Here is a 14,727-nt window from a genome sequence, read left to right as displayed (position 1 = left end):
CTGTTAAAGAAGAGCAAATGGGAAAAAAAAACACAACATAATTGTGTTCTAGAATTCTAACACTAATAGAACTTCAAGCACATATTTTTCATTCCAGCTCACTAATCATGTTTATTAAATGTAGGCTAAAGAAGGAGCCAGCCTTGCAGCTGTTGAAATATCAGAACTGAAGACCAAGGTTGATGAGTTGGAGAAGGCATTGCATCAGACAAAAGCCTTCCAAGCAGAAACTGAGAGAGAGATTGCATCATACCAGAGTGAGCTTGCTGGATTGAGGTAACAAATAATACACGTGGATTTTGTTTAGAATTTCTCAATGTCTTCACAACCTGACATTAAACTGACATAGAATATTATGTATAGTCTACCAGAAGAATATTTCCATAATATTCGCAGTCAAATTCTCAGTTTTCTTTCTTCCCATTTATCTTTGTACCTTTATGTAGTGATCTCTTTGTTTATGCAAAATTTCAGTCAGTCTTGAATGAATGTTTTCTCTCCAGCTGGTGACTTGGGTATATGAAATCACAGAATAAGAATCATCTTTCTATGCTTGGTATCATATTCTCTTCTCAGTAAAAGTAACCATTGGGATGGCTGAATATTTTCTCCATTTTTTTTTAAATAGACATCTGAAATATTCCAAGTGTGAGCCAACTACATATTGAAAATTAACTTCATTTCACATTTGAGCAATATTTTTGTAGATTGAAGGGTCCACTTCAACATTATTCACATCTTGTACTATCTGTGTGAAATGAATAATGTGACACCTTTCTGTGAATGCCATATGAGGTCTGCGTTCAAAGAAGGTAGTAGGCATTTTTAAGTGGCACTCAGTAGAGACAGATCAAGATTTGGTGTCCCGTTGTTCAAGTTTTAAACTAGTTGGAGGTGATTCAAAGTGTGAAAACATGTTATCAGTTCAGTGAAAATAATTTTGTTTGGATTTCAGGCTAGTAGGCACTATCGTCTGTAGTACAATTTACGCCATTAAAGCCTCTGTCAGATAATACCTGTTTTACACTAGAGAAGGGTGTGTGTGTGGAGGGGGGATGTAGATCAGAAGGCCAGCCCCACATTTATCTTTGCAAATGTGAGCAAGTTAGCATGAGATATTCAAACCACATTCTAATTTGTAGACTTGACAGGTGGACAGTTTTTTCCAAGTATTTTTCTAAACTTCAAAAGTGTATTTTAAACTGATGTTATGCCCTTTGTAATTTCATTTGTATTATGACAGCACTTTCTGGAGATGTAGTATGTTTGCTTATTTAATAGTATTTTGAGTCTAGGGACTCCTCTTCAAATCTACATTCTTTGAAATAGGATAGACTGTATATCTTGAGCAGCACTCAACACTACTAAAACCTAGGGTTGCTCTGCTACCCAGCATTGTTCTTTAGATAGCTCAAGTATGTATTGCATTAAGAAATATTATTATCTTTAAAGACAGTAGACTCTTGTCTCCAATCCAATGAAGTAAACATGATGATATCACTTTCAAAGCTTTATTTTCTGTTTTTTTTCTTTTAAAGCAACCTCTTCAAACTGAAATATGTATTGAGAATGTTCATAAAATGGACCATATTTACATATAATTTTTTAAAAACTGCTATTATTTATTTTAGAAATAACAATTAGTAAAACTTTATCCTTCTCATTGACTTGTATAAAGTATGTTGTTATTTAAAGGCTAGTTTGTTATTTTATGTTCAGAACAGAAAAAAACCTCCTCCTCTTGGAGTCCGAGGCACTGCGAAATCAATGTCAAATGACAGTTGCTGAGAAAGACCGACAGATTGCAGAACTACAGAAGCTGCAAGAAGACATGATTGTTAAGAAATCAGTCTCCACCAGCAGCAATTACCCAGTCAAGGTAAACAAACAAAAAGTGGTAGGTAGCACTAATCTGCTTCAATTGATTTATTGTACAGCCCGCTTCCAAAATGAAAACTATATTGTATATGATAGTGAAGGGTGGGATTGTAATGAGTGCGTTACCTGTATTTCAGTACTTCTGGGGTCAGTCAATTCAGTGAACTACAACTATCTCACTACAAGAAGGACATTGAGGTGGTAGAGCATGCCCAAAGAAGGGCAATGAACCTGGTGAAGAGTCTAGAGAACAAGTCTTATGAGGAGCAGCTGAGGGAACTGGGATTGTTTAGCCTAGAGAAAAAGCCGCTCAGGGGAGACCTTATTGCTCTCTACAACTAGCTCAAAGAAAATTACAGCAACATGGGGGGTTGATCTCTTCTCCCAGTCAACAAGTGATAGGACAAGAGGTTTAGGTTAGGTATTCAGAAAAATTTCTTCACTGAAAGGGTTGTGAATGGAACAGGCTGCCCAGGGAAGCAGTTGAGTTAGCATCCCAGGAGGTATTTAAAAGATGTGTAGATGTGGTGCTTAGGGACATGGTTTAGTGGTAGACTTGGCAGTGCTTGGTTAGTGGTTGGACTTGATGATCGTAGAGGTCCTGATTCCAAGCAAATGAGTTGCAATAATTAAAAACAGTTTTTAATGGAGTCTGATATTGATCAACTTCTTTTAAACAACAAAAAAGTTTATTTTACAATTACAAAATAACAGAGAAAACTTGCTGATGCAGTACATTGTAATGGTCAAAAAACATTGAAAGAACTTTCATAAAGAAATGATATAGTTGTAAAGCGAAAGGTGAAGGACTGCTGCAAACCAGTAATGCTTAGTGAGTCTTAGCCAGAAAGGAGTAACAATTTACTGTGGTTGAATTGTAATGGTATTCGCACCTTACTGAGTTGCTACTGTTAGTAGATTACTTAAGTAGTCTTCTAAGTGACTATTTTAGGTTAGTTAAATCCAGAATATGATATGAAGAAGTTCCAACTAGATGAATGAGGAGGAATATGGTTCAGCAGTAGACCTGGTGTTGATAAATACAGAGATAGATAATGGAAAGAAAAAGAACTAATGCAATTTACAGCTTTCTCAGTTAATTCTATAAAATCAAGAAGAGAGCAGGGAACTTTCAGACAGCTCACAGAAGATTACTTATGTAGTAGTTGACATTAAATATGTTATGCCCATATGTGAGAATATAACTGGAAATTCTGGGTCTATAATTCTGTTTTCTTTCGCCAATTTGATGTCATGTGCTGTTTGCAAAAAAAACAGTGTCACTAGTTGTTCCTATGGCAGGTGTTCAAAAGAGAGTAGGATGTTGTACTATTATTTGTAGGGTGTCAACAATGTATTTATTGGCCACTGAGTCTTTGCGTGTTGTTAGAGTTAATCAGCTGTCTCCTGTCTGCTTTTGCAGATTATCATTAAAGATTTGAGGAAAGTGTTATATCAGAGTAATATTTTTATTTGCCTTTTCTGTGCCAAAGGAAGTAGAGATGAGCTATCTTCCTTGTATTTTATTAAAAATAACATTTTAGCTGGTCAAATTATGCCTATCATATGCTGTTCATTTTTAATGGTTAAAACAATATATAAAAGCTGTTGAACCATAATGTCTGTTGGGTTATGGAATATTTTATGTGGTATAAGTCTTTATTTCATGATTTTATGAGAAAATAAATTCCAGAAACCATTGGAGGCAGACTGCTTTCCTTCATTATATCAGATCAACATCATAATGTTGGCCTGCTAGATACTTACAACTTTGTCCTTCTTAATTAGTGATAGAGTTGAATTATTTTTGCAAAATGGACTTTGAACTTTAAATTCATATTTAGAAAATAGCTGTCTTTTACCTTGTTATGAATACCCTACATTATGAATTAGAAAATAGATTTTAAAAGGTGTATTTTGTTCATCTGGCTTTACTTTTTTTTCCACTTCTGTGCTTCATGCTATTTGCAAATTTACAATTTAGTTGGCATGTTTCTTCAAGGTAATTTTTTTTTTGTATTGAAGTTAAGTTGAAAATATTTAGTAGTACATATTTATATCAATAAAGCCTCTTGCAAATGCAAGATAACTTGTGAGAATGAAATAATCTTGTGAAAAGGTTATCATTGCGTAGTCCATGTGTATTTAGTGTTGAAATTGTATACTATTTATAAAAAATCCTATGCTATTTACCCTTGAATATGCTGATACTTTTTAAGGTTTTAGAAACTGCCTCCCTTGCTGGAAATGCAGACATCCCTGAGGAAATCAAACGTGTCTTGGCTGAGAAGAATCAACTTCAAAATGAGCTGCAACGCTGTCTTCAGGAGATGCACCAGAAGGATCTGCATTTACATCAGATTAATTCAAAGGTAACTTAAAACAACAACTGTCATCCTATAGAGTTAATGTGAATTTGAGCTGTTACCACATAGAAATATTGCTAAACTGGTGGTATCTCGTGTAATTGAAACTTAGAGTGCTTTAAAACTTAGATTCTTCATAACATCCCAGTTGGCTCAGACTACAAATTGCAAACTTAAGCTTAGTGTTATATTTATGCTGTGGCCTTCCTGACTACTTATTTGTGTGAGATATGTTTATTTGAATCTGCATTTTAAAGAGACATTGCTGAACTTGAACTCAAAGTAAAGTATTTTTCATTAGACAGAAACAGATGTCTGTCTTAGCTGGAACAAGATTTTAGCTATCTCATACCAAATGTTAAAAACCTCAAAAATGTTTCATCACAGTGTCTTTATGAACCCTTATGTGGCTGTTAAGATGTGGGGGGTGCATGTGTGTGCATGTGTGTTCAGTTTTGTTAGCAGAAGTTTGTAAATGTTCTTGGAAATTCCCTAAACAGTTATCTTGCTTCGTGTAGTCTGGTATGCAGAGCAAATTAGGTTTATGTTACCTTTCATCTGTGATTGTGTCTGTTTTCACTGCTTCACCCAAACACTTTATGAATCTAATAACAATTTCAACGAAATTTTGAAACAGGCATAGTAATCTCAAGCTCCCACAAGATGAGTATGTGGGTAAAGGGTGGAGATGCAAATTACTGTTCTGTTTTTCAAAAGATGAAAACTCAACAGCTATACATTCCTTGATTGCCTGATGAACATGTTTATACTATTCAATTTACTTAGCTCCTACTTCAGGACAATGAATATAGCCATGTATACTGTACTTAGCCACATAGGGATGTCATAGCAAACATGGGGAGGAAAGCATTGGGGAAAAGCTGGAGTTACTCTTTTGGCATATTGATTACAGAGAAAACCAATATGCAGGTTTTATTATTTCTGCTGCTTGTAAAATAGATAGTTAAATCTTACCAAAGTGACCTTGCCAAAAAATTGATGGAATTTTGAAAACAATACACAATTATATTCAACAACAGGTCTCAAATCTGTAGTAATTTGCTGGAGGAGATAATTCATTTTTTTTTCTTTGTTAATTAAAATGTTAATTTCTTTCAGGTTGTGCAGTCAGCAGAAGAGAATGCTGTCTTGTCTGCCCAGTTGAAGACTCTGTCTCAGACTCTAAGGGATAACCAGCTTCGTTACACTGATTTGCAGAGTCGTTACTTAAGGCTGGAGAGAGAATATCAGACAATGCAAGTGACGTCTTTCCGAGGCACTGTTCAGGTAAATGAACATATGGAAAAATTTTTAGGGTTCTTTCTTTTATGCTCGTGCTTTTGCTGTTTTTTGTGCTAAACAAACAAAAAACCAAAATCTTTTATTAATAAATAATAAATTAAAAATACAGTAAATGCTTCCTGTTCTACTGATTCAATACTTCTGCTAGTCTATGATGCACTGAAGATAACTGTCTTTATTGCTATAAAGCTATTTTTATTTGACTTTTAATTTAAGGAAGATCTGTACTGACACTTTTTTCATTTTGAGTCATTGTCTTTTTTGAATTGGTCTACAACTGGCAGAGGTAATTGAATGATCACTAATCGTTGGATTAGCAAAGTTTGGTGATACTTTCACAGCAGTCATGAATCATTTTGCAAGGTCTATGAGTAATATTTTGAGAAGTGAGATCTGTGTAAACAGTTCAGCATTTCAGTACCCTTTGTAACCCATCATATACATATGTAAGCTTATTCCTTTATGATCCCTACATTTTTGAAATGTTTTCCTATACTGCCTTGTTTGTTCAATAATGAGTGGTTAACGAAAGACCTTACAATATTATGTTGATCTATATATAAAACAATCCCTATTCTTCCAGAAACGGAAATAACCCAGGGAGAACTGTCAACTGTAAAATAAATGAATCCCCACTTGTTATCTCCTGGACCATTCAGATTCTACCTCCTTCACATGTTGATTGCAAAGCAATAGGCTGCTTCAGCACAGTTCTGAGTGCTTCCACACTGCATAAAGCTCACTAGCTCTGAATTTAAACATTACTAATAAGGATGCTGTAAGCTTTATGTTAGGCATAGATTATCTGAGAGAGAACAAAAGGGAGACTTACCTTATTCAGACTCACAGTACCACCCATTCTTCACATAGATATAGCCATCTACTTCTAGGCAGTTAATCAGTGCCACTCCAACTGGTAATCCCAGCTTGCTCATGACTTGTCCTAGTCCCACTGCATGTCCTAGTATTTCTGTTGTGCTATTTGTTTTATACCATATAGCAGCAAACTGGGCAGGTAGTGCTGCAGTAACTAGTCAGGATAGTGAGAGGATATCATAAGGAGTACTATGTGCAGTTTTGGGTGCTATAATATAAGAAAGACAAAATATTAGAGAGCATCTAAAGGAAGGCTGTGAAGATGGCAAAGGGTTTAGAGGGCAAGATGTATGAGGAACAGCTGAGGTCGCTTGGTTTGTTCAGCCCGGAGCAGAGCAGACAAAGGGGAGGCCTCATGGCAGCCTGCAGCTCCCTCACGAGGGGAGCTGAGGGGCAGGTGCTGAGCTCTGCTCTCTGGGGACAGCAACAGGACCTGAGGGAATGGCGTGGAGCTGGGACAGGGGATGGTCAGGCTGGATGTTAGGGGAAGGTTGTGCACCCAGAGCGTGGTCAGGCACTGGGGCAGGCTGCCAAGGGCAGTGATCATGGCACTGAGCCTACCAAGTACAAGAAGTGTTTGGACAATGCTCTCAGACATATGGTCTGATTTTTGTGTGGAGCCAGGAGTTGGACTCAGTAATCCTTGTGGGTCTGTTCCAACTCAGGGTATTCTATGATTCTGTGACTATATTAATGGGGGATTTCTGTTCCTGGAGGGGAGTTCACAGATGCGAGAAAAAGAATTCAATACGCTGCAGAATATTTCTGCTACTTCAGCACGAACTGGCATGTCTACATGGCATGATGAGATACCACACAGATATTTTGTTTCAGATTCTGTTAGTGTAATAGCTGCATTCTTTATGAAACTATAGTCAGTGCTATGTTACTATGTGGATTTGGAGATGTATTTATTGCACTTCAAACATAGCTCAAATTGCTGTGTTATGCAGCATACATGTATCTTCCAAGTCTGGCAGTACACACAGACAGTCACAGTCTTCAACTTTCTGTTAGAAAACAGGTTTGGAAAATTGCAGCTGCGGAAATTAAATGATCGAATGACACAACAATGTTTTGTTCCACTGCTTTGTGGTGGTTATAGCTTCTTTAATTGATATAAAGGTTTTTACAAGTAGAAAAATGGTGAGTAGCTTTTTTTCCCCTTTAATATTTTCTAGGATGAAACTAGGGCCGAAGTTCCCCCTGGAGCACCACAGGAAAGATCTGCAGTTATTGTTGAAATAGACAATATGGAGCTAAATGAACTCAGAAAAAGGTGAGGACTGAGAGCATGTATTAGCAATATTGGTTTCCTGAAAGCTGTGTTGTAAGTGCAAAAGTAATGCTTTTTCTCTCTCTAAAATATTTTTGGGGAAAAGAGAAAGATGTGGATTTACAGTGGATTAAAGGAATCAGTCTCATTCTTGAATTATTATTTGGTAGTATTTGTGGTTTGGTTTTGTAAAGGTACATACTTACTGGTGACTTTATTTAAATATCTAATCTAAAGTGTCTCATTCTAATTAAGTCTTCACCACAAACAGAACGTTCATTAATAAAAAAAGAACAACAAAAAAAAGAACTCTTTCAGTAGATAAAATATTGATTTCATATTTCATTTTGTTATAGGCTTGCAGAGACTGAGCAACAATATGATTCAGTGCAGCAGGCTCTCTCACAGCTGACAGAAACACTGTCAGAAGAGAAGAGAAGGAGAGAAGCTGCAGAAGAAGCTCTTGGACTCTCTGAAGAGCTAAGTAACAGGTAAATAATCCTGTAAAACGTGATTTTTCAGTTTTAAAGGTATACAACAGAATGCTGTATCACGTAAGTGTTTATGCTTACGTGAGTATGAAATGACCTGCATGTTCAGAAAACTTAAGCCATCTTCCCCCTCTGGTTCCTCTTCTTGTTCCACTTCCCTTTGGATGAATTGGTACAGAGGTCTTCATTTACAGTAGGTCTGGAATAAATGCAAAGTGTACTACAGAACTGGAAAACTGTGTCAGATTCCTTTGTTTGCCCTTTATTGTTAGTGAGATTGGTGATAAATTTACCTGTGCATATTAGGTTTCTGATAATAGAACAGAATCAGTTTGTAAGTCTACAAGTCTATGGTACCTGAAGCAATGAAAATTCATGTGTGACTGTGTTAAAAAGCTGGTTCTAACTCAATGGATCAAGAAAGTGTTAAGGGCCTCTGATTTTTTTTTCCTTTATTTAGCCTTTTGCTTCTGATGGCATTTCTTTTTCTGACAAGTCAGAATAAATATACAGATAGCAACTTTAGTACAGTCACAGTTTAGATTTAAAATATTATCCATCTGCCTGCATAAAGTCTCCATCATTATCAACATCTGAAAATCACTAATCAGCTAGCAATGGTGAGGGTTATTCTGAATAGATGAAACACCTTGAGAGTAGATTGCAAATGGAGACTGAAGATGACTTAGCAACATAAACCAAGTTTTACTGCTTTTTGTGAGGAGCTTCCTCCAGTAATGTAAGTATATTAAATAATATTTCTTATGTCAATTTGGAATTATGAAAGATAATTCAGTATTTCTTTGTCTCCCTTTACTTTTTCTCTAGATTTGAAGTAAGTAGTTACAGGTCTGTACCTAGAGAATACACTGTTCAGATGGAAACTGAGGAGGAAAGGGAAGCCTTAATCATCAATCCTAGTGAACATGTTATTGTACGAAAGGTAAGTGAATGAAAAGCTTTTAAAAACCCCAAATTCTAATCTACATACATAGTGTGCTAATTGTATACTGCTAATTGCAGATAGGACAGAAGGCAGCACAGTTCATTATTTCCTCCCATGGTACTGTTTCCTTTCTCTCCTCTTCCTTCTGCTATGCCTCTGTCTCTTTCAACTCATTAATTTTTGAAGTGCAGATTTCCGTTCTGAGTCACTGGGAATCACTGATTTTGGGTTGTCTTCTTTGTATGTAAACACTAGTGTCAAGCAGCTACTTGTCTAATCTGCCTTGACTCTGAAAAGCTACTGTGAAGTACTCTTTTTACTGTACTACATATCATGGGGATGTGTTGGCTATGGAGAGGCCCATTCAACATAGCAAAGTAAATAATGAAAATACTTATTTCTGTTTGGATTGTGGATGATGAGTCAAATATAGGCAGCTGTGTAAACTATGCCACATAACCCATTACATATGTTCAAATTAAAATATAAATAGTCTGAGTGTAATTCTGTTACACGTGGCCATTAAATAAAATGTGCGTGTATATAATTATACAATTTCATCTCTAGAATGTATATGTAATTACATAATGCACAAATACCTTACATCCATTCTTCCTCCCTTTATTAATGCTGTTTTCTTTTACCTTTAAATAATGTACGCTTATGGCCTGTGATGTGGCATCCATTGCTGCATATCAGAGTTTGAGGGCTTAGAGTGCCTTGGAAAACTAGGTTACAGTGGAGATTCTTCTCATCTGTATGCATGAACACTTACCTGAAGTTTTTTGTTTCCTAACCAGGTGAAAGGAGGAGCCCTTTCCTTTAGAAGATGGCTTCGAGGACGAAGTCTTTACTGTTCTAAGCTGCTGACGTCCAGAGCAAAATCCCGCTATTTGTTCCTTACATATCTAGTTACACTACATCTTGTTGTTTTACTGTGCCTCACTGGTGTTCTCTGAATGCACTGCATTTTCTGGGTAAATTATTTTCCTATAGGTAATGGTGTGCCAATTGAAGATAATAGACTTTTCACATGCTGCTGTTAAGCTATGCACTGGACACAGTTGTATATATTCTTGTTACACTACATGAATCTTGAGCTTCTTGTAAGAAAGTTGTGTATATCACAGTTGCTCCAAAGTTGATTTGAATTGCTCTTTAACAGTGGGATATTATATTTGCTAAGAAGAAAATATTCCCCTCATTTGCCCTATAAAGAAACTGCTGCATACAAGTTATTTAATATTGTTTGTGAGTACATAATGATTGATTACTACTGAATGGGTTGTAAATGATATCTTTTCTAAATAAATTTTATTTTAAGAGTTAAACTGTACATTTTAAAGGAATATTCAGCTATTACTGTTTATTGGCTTCTTGATTATAACAAGAAGTTATACAGAGTGCAATAAAGGAAGAAGAACTGGATTTTTGATGTTTTTTTTTTTGACTGAAAATAAAAGGCCTAAGTCAGCGTTCTTTATTAAGTCCTTATAGTTTGTATTGGCTGTTGTCAAGGAGCACAGATATGTATGTGGTAATATGACAAGCCAAAGTATAAGCATCAGTCAAGATTCAGAATTGGTATGAAGAAATGTCTTAAGCTTCTTATACTCTTTATTTTTGTTTAAAGGTGCAATTTCTGTAACTTTTTTTTTTTAATTCATTTCTATTCTTCGTGGGTTTAGTTATTGTGTCTTTGGGGCAAAATGTTATTCGGCTGCTACACACATGAACTTCAGGCTTATAAATCTACAACCTGATGTATTTTGTATATTTCATAATACAAATGAAGAGAGGTTACATTTTCAACTGATGAGAGGCTATAAGAAGCAGAGGATTTGCTTTCAGTTTCTGTAGATGCCTAATGGAGTAACATGGCTTGTATATTGATACATCTGTATTTTGTTATAATCTCTGCACAACTATTTCTCCAATTCCCAAACCAGTTTATTTATGAAGACTGTGATCACTTGAAGCTAGAATGTTGGTTTTTCTCCTGGTATTTGGTGTTTGTTCTGTGTTTTTGTTCGTGTCTGTATAAAATGGAGATGCATTCAGAACAAGCCAAATCTAAAGAAGCAGACATTAAGTCATAAAAAGGATTGATTTCCTATTTGCTAGACTGAAATCCTAAAAGTATTGTGAGAAAAGAAAAATTTAGTGAGTATGAAAATGGAAGGATTCCATCAGTTTTACTGATGGGCAGATACAAGATTGACTTAGATGTTAATGAAGTGAAACATTTGCTTATGGTGCAAAGATTCTTGTATGTGAGGTCTCCTGCGCAGTCAGTTACAAGTGAGAAAGGATTGGTTGGCACTAGATGTTTGCAGAGTTAACATTTACCAAATTGTTTCTAATGTTCTGCATCATTTGTTTTCATCACGTGGAATGGGAAATATTGCTGGCCTTAATTACCATTCTAGGTAAAGCCTGGAAACTTCTCTTGATGATCCTTTAATATTTCTTAGTCTGTTAATGGTCTGGATTCCTATATAAGTCAGATATATTCCTATGTAATTGATGTATTTTTTTGTTGAATAGTTACTGGTCATCTCTTTTGAATGACTTATTGCTGATTCAGTCCCTGTTTTCAGCCATAGTGTCACCCAAATACTGAGATAAGTCAGCTATTTTCAGGCTTTGCACCACACAAACAAACAGCAAGTACAGTTGAAACATGAGTACTGTACGTGGTAAGACTTCTCCTTTTCCAGCTTGAAGATGGCTGCTAACAGGATGATAATGAACTATTCTTAGCTATTTGTGTTATAATGAAGTAGAATCCTTTCCAACAACAACAATGGATCACAAATCCTTCCAGTCTTGCTCATTTTATTTTTGTCTTCAAGGGAGATTGAAAAATTAAAAAAACAGTGACAAAAAAACCCTATGTCATGAGGCACTGCAAGTTAGCATGTGGGAAAGGATCCAGAGATAGTGGAAATTCTGCCCTAATTTATCCAGACCTTTATGCTGTCCCTGTGATAAGCACAAACTGAAAAAAAAGTTTCCAAAAATGGCTTGACACATGTAGATATTCTGTGAACACCATTCCTGAAGCTGATATAAATGTAATGGAAGGTGAGATCACTTCATTTACAAAGACGCTTTTACAAATCATCACCATTTCCTGGGTAAGTACTGCCTTGAGAGTTTTTGGTGTTATAGTTCATGATTTTAATGCTTCTCTTTACTTGGTCTGACATCTTTTGGGGATATGTACACTTTCATCTTTCCAAACTGTGGACTTGGATACAGCTTGCTTCAGCCGTTGAAGGAATTCCAGAGGGGCTCCTAGTGTAAGGTAATTCAGATTTTACTGTATGATTGCAGGGAAATGTAGATGTCTCTCATCACTGGAAAGATAAGTGGTGTACAGTGGAACCTTTAGTCTATCTGAAGGCTAGAAAAACCACTAAGTGCAAACTGAACAGCTAACTATGAGCAGCAACGATAGAAACCATGTTGAAGCACAAGGTGAATGTGTTCCGTCACATTTAGTTTACTCTTTTTGTACTGGAAGACTACACACATTGTAAAATGTGTGCTGTCTTGAGAATTAATTAATTCTGTATTAATTTCGGTTCTATCTACAGTTGCCTGAACTCACTGGGGACCAAGGAGGGATGGGCAAGTGTTGCGGGGCAGGCTTATGTGAGGCATGGAGGCTTGAGGTTTTGATTGAATAGATACATCGGGTATCTGTCTTCAGCATAGACAATAAGGAGTTTTATTTGGTGAGCACTAAATATGCATACAAAATGCAGAATGAGCTAAACAATTTAAAAGTCTTAATAGTTTTCTCTGGATATTATGCAGAAACCAGTAGAAACCAAGGGAAAGCTTTCTGTTAATTTTATTCAATTTTGGGCTAGGAATTAGAAGAAATTGAAATTAAAAATCAATCAAATTTAGGGAAGTCTCTGCATTTTTGAACTTCATCTAGTGAAAAGACTTCCAAATGACTGCTTAGTGGAAGTGATTATTAAACCTATAAATTGAGCAGCTGCAAAGCAATAATGACAATGAAGGTTTTTATATTTCAGTAGTGCTCTTTATCATTTACCTTATGACCAAGTAATAATAAGCAAAGCAATGTTGTTGCTATTTTTTTTAAGCAGGAAATGAACAGATTCGGCTGTTGATTTTATTAATAAGTTTCAGTGGCTTCTCTGGAATCGAATCAATACTGAATAAAGGGTGTAAACTGCATTACTGCTAGCACTCCGAAGTGTAGCTTGTAAGGATGAACTGGGGTTTACCCCTGCATTTTGTTTCCCTGAGTATGGCTGTACTGACCCTAGTTTTACGTACACAGTTACATATAAAATGCTGTTTTCATGAATGAAGGATTGTTATTTCTCACCATGGAGGACTAAATATCTTTGTCATATCCAGTCTTTAGAACCAAGGAACAATGCTCAACTCTCAGAGCTATGTAGAATTTATCTACTTTTAATATCTCTGCTTTGAAATTGTAGTGTCTCATCTGATGGAATTCCTGCGTTTAAGAAGTGAATTTCCTTCAGTTCAGACTCACACTGATGGAATCAGAGTCTGGATACAGTTCTGTAAAGCTGGATGAAGCTGGTAAATGGTTAGTTCATTGCATTCTAAAAATCTTTTCCTTAGGGTTTTGAAAGAAAGTAGGTTCCTGGCAACAGGAATGAATGTTCAGAAATACCAGCTACTGGAACTGATGTTCCTAAATCAAATCTGTTAGCAAATTTATGTGATAAAAATACTTTTTTTTTTTTTTTTTTTTTTTAATAAGAGAAGGAATCTTCTACTCATAGGCAGATCAACGACAATTAAAGTGATTATTGTTATTTTAAAATAATGTCATATTTTTGAATTATGCTTCTATTTCATCTAATGATGTTTTGATCAATTATATGTTATGGCCTTGCTCCATAAAACCCATGGGAAAGGCTTAAACACCAGGAACTTCCTGCAGCTCAAACTTCCTTTGATGCAGAAGGGGCGCAGCATACTGTCACTGCGCAGTCATTGTCTGTTGTGACAAAAGCTGGGTTTTGAATGTCCAGGGACTTCAGTATTATTGCAGGGATCCTCTGAAGATCATGAGGCTATTTTAAACCCCACAAATGCGGCAGCATGAGTTGGTTCCAGGGAAAAACCTGAATTTTACTGGCTGCTCTGCCACAGCTAATGGCCTGCCCCTGTGCATGGCACTTGTTTAGGTGGAACTGAAATGCCATCAGAAGTCACATACTTGTTTGCATTGTTAGGGAGAGGACTTTGATGGGTAAGTTCTGTTTTTCTGTTCATTCCTTTCTCATTCCTAACGTACCTCTTCCTTACTGAGTGAAGTAGCTGGAGAAGGAAAAATAATAGTACTTCCCTCTTCTTGACTGCCTAAAGAGGCAATCCTACAGCCCTAAAAATAAACAAGGAATCTGAAACAGAAGTCTTGGTGAAATTCAGGCCCTCCCTTAGTGGGAGTTTTGCCATGGATTTCAATGAGTTCAGGACTTCACCTGATATGTTGGCCAACCCTAAAGTTTCATTGGTTTGGGTCAGTTGTGCCAGCCACGTCTTGTTCTGTTTCCCAGAATAGCCACT

General features: G+C 36.2%; 1 protein-coding gene across 7 annotated transcripts in view; it reads left to right on the top strand.

The window, feature by feature from the left end:
- LOC121071589 (golgin subfamily B member 1-like) overlaps window positions 1–10,563 on the top strand; it is a 45,699-nt gene extending 35,136 nt beyond the window's left edge. For all 7 annotated transcript variants that reach the window (XM_040559958.1, XM_040559957.1, XM_040559962.1 and 4 more), the window contains exons 22-29: window positions 125–276; window positions 1,720–1,879; window positions 4,098–4,250; window positions 5,364–5,531; window positions 7,604–7,701; window positions 8,055–8,189; window positions 9,018–9,132; window positions 9,936–10,563. In XM_040559958.1, the coding sequence (XP_040415892.1) occupies window positions 125–276; window positions 1,720–1,879; window positions 4,098–4,250; window positions 5,364–5,531; window positions 7,604–7,701; window positions 8,055–8,189; window positions 9,018–9,132; window positions 9,936–10,094 (1,140 nt within the window). In that variant the 3' untranslated portion in view covers window positions 10,095–10,563. The remainder of the gene's footprint in view (window positions 1–124; window positions 277–1,719; window positions 1,880–4,097; window positions 4,251–5,363; window positions 5,532–7,603; window positions 7,702–8,054; window positions 8,190–9,017; window positions 9,133–9,935) is intronic.
- Window positions 10,564–14,727: the final 4,164 nt, after the last annotated feature.

This window comes from Cygnus olor, chromosome 5 (assembly GCF_009769625.2).
Source record: "Cygnus olor isolate bCygOlo1 chromosome 5, bCygOlo1.pri.v2, whole genome shotgun sequence".
In the NCBI taxonomy this organism is placed as follows: Eukaryota; Metazoa; Chordata; class Aves; order Anseriformes; family Anatidae; genus Cygnus; species Cygnus olor.
The sequence above is the reverse complement of the archived record's forward strand: the minus strand, read 5'-3'. Positions and strand labels throughout refer to the sequence as shown.